Below are 7,500 nucleotides of genomic sequence, written 5' to 3' on the forward strand. Positions count from 1 at the left end.
ACCCAGAACACCCAGAACATTTAGAACACCCAGAACATTTAGAACACCCAGAACACCCAGAACATTTAGAACACCCAGAACATTTAGAACACTCAGAACATCCTGAACATTTAGAACACCCAGAACACCCAGAACATTTAGAACACCTAGAACATTTAGAACACCCAGAACATCCAGAACATTTAGAACACCCAGAACACCCAGAACATTTAGAACACCTAGAACATTTAGAACACCCAGAACACCCAGAACATTTAGAACACCCAGAACATTTAGAACACTCAGAACATCCTGAACATTTAGAACACCCAGAACATTTAGAACACCCAGAACACCCAGAACATTTAGAACACCCAGAACATTTAGAACACTCAGAACACCCAGAACATTTAGAACACTCAGAACATTTAGAACTCTCTCTGTGTGTGTGTGTGTGTGTGTGTAGGTGCTGCCACGTCAGACGTGTGGATTGTTCACACACACCATTTACTATGAGGACTATCCTGGAGGACCTGAAGAACTGGACAACAGCATCATGGGAGGAGAACTGTTTCTTACTGTCCTGCTGAACCCAGTGAGTTACACACACACACACACACACACACACACACACACACACACACACACACACACACACACACACACACACACACACACACACACACACACACACACACACACAAAGTTGCAGTCTCTCACAGTGAAGCCATGTTCATTTCTCCATTTTAAATTAGGTCTCACAGCAGGGTGTCATCACAACGCACAGAAACACACACTCCCTCCTTCCCCATATCTCACCTGCTGTGAGTGTCATAGAAAACTGATGATGATACGTGAGAGAGAGAGAGAGAGAGAGAGAGAGAGAGAGAGAGAGAGAGAGACAGAGAGGGGGAGAGAGAGAGAGAGAGAGAGAGGGGAGAGAGAGAGAGAGAGAGGGGAGAGAGAGAGAGAGGGGGAGAGAGAGAGAGAGGGGAGAGAGAGAGAGAGAGGGGGAGAGAGACAGAGAGAGAGAGACAGAGAGGGAGAGATTTGGTATTGAGCAAAACAGGAACATTTGGCTAGAAATTCAAAAGGAATTTATCTGAACAGAGGAAAATGTCCTCCTGTGTGCTACCTATATCCCCCCACTAGAATCCCCATACTATAATGAAGACAGCTTCTCCATCCTACCTATATCCCTCCACTAGAATCCCCATACTATAATGAAGACAGCTTCTCCATCCTACCTATATCCCCCCACTAGAATCCCCATACTATAATGAAGACAGCGTCTCCATCCTACCTATATCCCCCCACTAGAATCCCCATACTATAATGAAGACAGCTTCTCCATCCTACCTATATCCCCCCACTAGAATCCCCATACTTTAATGAAGACAGCTTCTCCATCCTACCTATATCTCCCACTAGAATCCCCATACTATAATGAAGACAGCTTCTCCATCCTGGAGGGGGGGGGGGAAAATCAATCATTTCCAGGCCCAGGGACATGTACTAGTCTGTGGCGACCTACAGTACTGTAGACTACTTTATCACTGACCTGTCAAACCCAGAGTCTCTCAGAGCGTTCACAGTCAGCCCACTGACAACCCCTTATCAGATCACAGCAAAAAAAAAATCACAGTCTACACGAACAGAGCAATACTCTGTCGCGGGTGTGTCGTGAGGATTGGACCAAAACGCAGCGGGAACGTGTAAACTCATCCTCTTATTTTATAAAAGAAGGAAAAAGAAACGCGTATATATAAAACAACAAACGACACTAAACCGACACGAACACAAAACAGGAAGCAACTACCCACAAACCCCCGTAAGAAAAAAAAACACCCCTCTCTTAAATAGGACCTTCAATTAGAAGCAACGAGGAGCAGCTGCTTCCAATCGAAGGTCCAACACAATAAAACACCACATAGAAATAGACATACTAGAACTAACATAGAAAATAAACTAACATAGAACATAGCCCAACAAACCCCCGAAAACACTCTAAACAAACACCCCTCTTAAAACAGAACATAGCCCACCAAACCCCCGAAAACACTCTAAACAAACACCCCTCTTAAAACAGAACATAGCCCACCAAACCCCGAAAACACTCTAAACAAACGCCCCTCTTAAAACAGAACATAGCCCACCAAACCCCCGAAAACACTCTAAACAAACGCCCCTCTTAAAACAGAACATAGCCCACCAAACCCCCGAAAACACTCTAAACAAACGCCCCCCTGCCACGTCCTGACCAAACTACAATAACAAACAACCCGTATACTGGCCAGGGCGTGGCATGCTCAATCACGAGGCATCAAAGCCAAAGGAACTGAGTAATATTAAGAAATACTACAGATGGAAGGAAAGTAGTGCGGAAATCTACCAACAAAACTATTAGGCAACAACAAATCCAATCCCTTCCAGAACAACTTCCTGGATAAAACGTGAGACCAGTTTCATCATAGCGCTTGATGTTTTTTTTTTGCCACAGCGCACTTGAAGAAACGTTTTCAGAAGTTCTTGAAATGTTCCGTATTGACTGAACTTCATGTCTTAAAGTAATAACGGGACTGTTGTTTTCCCTTTGCGTATTTCAGCTGTTCTTGTTCATATAATGTGTGACTTACCGACTCAAATCGGTCTTTTATGTAGCAAAATATTAAATCGTTTTTCTTTACACTGGATAAATGTAGAGACTGTGTGTGTGTGTGTGTGTGTGTGTGTGTGTGTGTGTGTGTGTGTGTGTGTGTGTGTGTGTGTGTGTGTGTGTGTGTGTGTGTGTTCTAGCGAAATGCTTCATAACGACAACTAGGTCAGGATGAGATTGGAGAGAAAGAAATGAACAGAATGTTTGAAAAAGAAGAGAGAGAGAGAGAGAGAGAGAGGGGGAGAGAAAGAATGAGAGAGAAAGGTAGAAGATAAATATACTGTATATGTGTTTGAAAACGAGAGACAGGGGGAAGAGACAGAGAGGGAGAGGGAGAGGGAGGGAGAGAGAGAGGTGTGGCTCAGCGCAGAGAGTGAGAGAGAGTGAGAGAGAGAGAGACAGATAGAGAGTGAGAGAGAGAGAGACAGATAGAGAGACAGATATAGAGAGAGAGACAGAGAGAGAGAGAGAGACAGAGAGAGATAGAGAGAGAGAGAGAGACAGATAGAGAGAGAGAGAGAGAGAGAGAGAGACAGAGAGAGAGAGAGAGACAGAGAGAGAGAGAGAGAGAGACAGAGAGAGATAGAGAGAGAGAGAGAGACAGAGATAGAGAGAGAGAGACAGATAGAGACAGAGAGAGAGACTATAGAGATAGAGAGACATATATAGAGAGAGAGACAGATAGAGAGAGAGTTTATTTAGGTCAACTATCCCTTTAATATCAGATACAGTATGTTACTGTGGTCAACTATCCCTTTAATATCAGATACTGTATGTTACTGTGGTCAACTATCCCTTTAATATCAGATACTGTATGTTACTGTGTGATTTAGGTAAACTATCCCTTTAATATCAGATACAGTATGTTACTGTGGTCAACTATCCCTTTAATATCAGATACAGTATGTTACTGTGGTCAACTATCCCTTTAATATCAGATACAGTATGTTACTGTGTGATTTAGGTCAACTATCCCTTTAATATCAGATACAGTATGTTACTGTGGTCAACTATCCCTTTAATATCAGATACAGTATGTTACTGTGGTCAACTATCCCTTTAATATCAGATACAGTATGTTACTGTGGTCAACTATCCCTTTAATACCAGATACAGTATGTTACTGTGTGATTTAGGTCAACTATCCCTTTAATATCAGATACAGTATGTTACTGTGTTCAACTATCCCTTTAATATCAGATACAGTATGTTACTGTGTTCAACTATCCCTTTAATATCAGATACAGTATGTTACTGTGGTCAACTATCCCTTTAATATCAGATACAGTATGTTACTGTGGTCAACTATCCCTTTAATATCAGATACAGTATGTTACTGTGGTCAACTATCCCTTTAATATCAGATACAGTATGTTACTGTGTGATTTAGGTCAACTATCCCTTTAATATCAGATACAGTATGTTACTGTGGTCAACTATCCCTTTAATATCAGATACAGTATGTTACTGTGTGATTTAGGTCAACTATCCCTTTAATATCAGATACAGTATGTTACTGTGGTCAACTATCCCTTTAATATCAGATACAGTATGTTACTGTGGTCAACTATCCCTTTAATATCAGATACAGTATGTTACTGTGTGATTTAGGTCAACTATCCCTTTAATATCAGATACAGTATGTTACTGTGTTCAACTATCCCTTTAATATCAGATACAGTATGTTACTGTGGTCAACTATCCCTTTAATATCAGATACAGTATGTTACTGTGGTCAACTATCCCTTTAATATCAGATACAGTATGTTACTGTGGTCAACTATCCCTTTAATATCAGATACAGTGTGTTACTGTGGTCAACTATCCCTTTAATATCAGATACAGTATGTTACTGTGGTCAACTATCCCTTTAATATCAGATACAGTATGTTACTGTGGTCAACTATCCCTTTAATATCAGATACAGTATGTTACTGTGTGATTTAGGTCAACTATCCCTTTAATATCAGATACAGTATGTTACTGTGGTCAACTATCCCTTTAATATCAGATACAGTATGTTACTGTGGGTCAACTATCCCTTTAATATCAGATACAGTATGTTACTGTGTGATTTAGGTCAACTATCCCTTTAATATCAGATACAGTATGTTACTGTGGTCAACTATCCCTTTAATATCAGATACAGTGTGTTACTGTGGTCAACTATCCCTTTAATATCAGATACAGTATGTTACTGTGTGATTTAGGTCAACTATCCCTTTAATATCAGATACAGTATGTTACTGTGGTCAACTATCCCTTTAATATCAGATACAGTATGTTACTGTGGTCAACTATCCCTTTAATATCAGATACAGTGTGTTACTGTGGTCAACTATCCCTTTAATATCAGATACAGTATGTTACTGTGGTCAACTATCCCTTTAATATCAGATACAGTATGTTACTGTGGTCAACTATCCCTTTAATATCAGATACAGTATGTTACTGTGTGATTTAGGTCAACTATCCCTTTAATATCAGATACAGTATGTTACTGTGTTCAACTATCCCTTTAATATCAGATACAGTATGTTACTGTGGTCAACTATCCCTTTAATATCAGATACAGTGTGTTACTGTGGTCAACTATCCCTTTAATATCAGATACAGTATGTTACTGTGGTCAACTATCCCTTTAATATCAGATACAGTATGTTACTGTGTGATTTAGGTCAACTATCCCTTTAATATCAGATACAGTATGTTACTGTGGTCAACTACCCCTTTAATATCAGATACAGTATGTTACTGTGTGATTTAGGTCAACTATCCCTTTAATATCAGATACAGTATGTTACTGTGGTCAACTATCCCTTTAATATCAGATACAGTATGTTACTGTGGTCAACTATCCCTTTAATATCAGATACAGTATGTTACTGTGTGATTTAGGTCAACTATCCCTTTAATATCAGATACAGTATGTTACTGTGTTCAACTATCCCTTTAATATCAGATACAGTATGTTACTGTGGTCAACTATCCCTTTAATATCAGATACAGTATGTTACTGTGGTCAACTATCCCTTTAATATCAGATACAGTATGTTACTGTGGTCAACTATCCCTTTAATATCAGATACAGTATGTTACTGTGGTCAACTATCCCTTTAATATCAGATACAGTATGTTACTGTGTGATTTAGGTCAACTATCCCTTTAATATCAGATACAGTATGTTACTGTGGTCAACTATCCCTTTAATATCAGATACAGTATGTTACTGTGGTCAACTATCCCTTTAATATCAGATACAGTATGTTACTGTGTGATTTAGGTCAACTATCCCTTTAATATCAGATACAGTATGTTACTGTGTTCAAATATCCCTTTAATATCAGATACAGTATGTTACTGTGGTCAACTATCCCTTTAATATCAGATACAGTATGTTACTGTGGTCAACTATCCCTTTAATATCAGATACAGTATGTTACTGTGGTCAACTATCCCTTTAATATCAGATACAGTATGTTACTGTGGTCAACTATCCCTTTAATATCAGATACAGTATGTTACTGTGTGATTTAGGTCAACTATCCCTTTAATATCAGATACAGTATGTTACTGTGTTCAAATATCCCTTTAATATCAGATACAGTATGTTACTGTGGTCAACTATCCCTTTAATATCAGATACAGTATGTTACTGTGGTCAACTATCCCTTTAATATCAGATACAGTGTGTTACTGTGGTCAACTATCCCTTTAATATCAGATACAGTATGTTACTGTGGTCAACTATCCCTTTAATATCAGATACAGTATGTTACTGTGTGATTTAGGTCAACTATCCCTTTAATATCAGATACAGTATGTTACTGTGGTCAACTATCCCTTTAATATCAGATACAGTATGTTACTGTGGTCAACTATCCCTTTAATATCAGATACAGTATGTTACTGTGGTCAACTATCCCTTTAATATCAGATACAGTATGTTACTGTGTGATTTAGGTCAACTATCCCTTTAATATCAGATACAGTATGTTACTGTGTTCAACTATCCCTTTAATATCAGATACAGTATGTTACTGTGGTCAACTATCCCTTTAATATCAGATACAGTATGTTACTGTGGTCAACTATCCCTTTAATATCAGATACAGTATGTTACTGTGGTCAACTATCCCTTTATAGTGGCAGATGCTCTTTTGGCACAGACACACTCACACACACCAACACACCTAAACACACCAACACACCTAAACACGCACACGCACACGCACACACACACACACACGCACACACACACACACACACGCACACGCACACACACGCGCACACGCACACACACACACTCCTCTCCCGCTCTGACTTCACTTAGTCTCTCTTTCTCTGCTGCCATCTGGGAGCTGCTAGGAGATCTGCAAGCAGTCTGTAGTTATGGTCTGTAGTTACAGTCTGTAGTTGCAGTCTGTAGTTGCGGTCTGTAGTTGCAGTCTGTAGTTGCGGTCTGTAGTTGCGGTCTGTAGTTGCGGTCTGTAGTTGCAGTCTGTAGTTGCAGTCTGTAGTTGCAGTCTGTAGTTACAGTCTGTAGTTGCAGTCTGTAGTTACAGTCTGTAGTTGCAGTCTGTAGTCGCAGTCTGTAGTCGCAGTCTGTAGTCGCAGTCTGTAGTCGCGGTCTGTAGTCGCAGTCTGTAGTCGCGGTCTGTAGTCACAGTCTGTAGTTGCGGTCTGTAGTTGCAGTCTGTAGTTGCAGTCTGTAGTTGCAGTCTGTAGTTACAGTCTGTAGTTGCAGTCTGTAGTCGCAGTCTGTAGTCGCAGTCTGTAGTTGCAGTCTGTAGTCGCAGTCTGTAGTCGCAGTCTGTAGTCGCAGTCTGTAGTTGCAGTCTGTAGTTGCAGTCTGTAGTTGCGGT

General features: G+C 40.0%; 1 protein-coding gene across 1 annotated transcript in view; it reads left to right on the forward strand.

The window, feature by feature from the left end:
* LOC123723862 (bifunctional heparan sulfate N-deacetylase/N-sulfotransferase 4) overlaps positions 1 to 7,500 on the forward strand; it is a gene marked incomplete at both ends in the record, with an annotated part of 29,050 nt that overhangs the window by 20,647 nt on the left and 903 nt on the right. The window contains one exon of the mRNA XM_045713813.1: positions 446 to 574. Coding sequence (XP_045569769.1) covers positions 446 to 574 — 129 coding nt within the window. The remainder of the gene's footprint in view (positions 1 to 445; positions 575 to 7,500) is intronic.

This window comes from Salmo salar, unplaced genomic scaffold (assembly GCF_905237065.1).
Source record: "Salmo salar unplaced genomic scaffold, Ssal_v3.1, whole genome shotgun sequence".
NCBI classification, from domain to species: domain Eukaryota; kingdom Metazoa; phylum Chordata; class Actinopteri; order Salmoniformes; family Salmonidae; genus Salmo; species Salmo salar.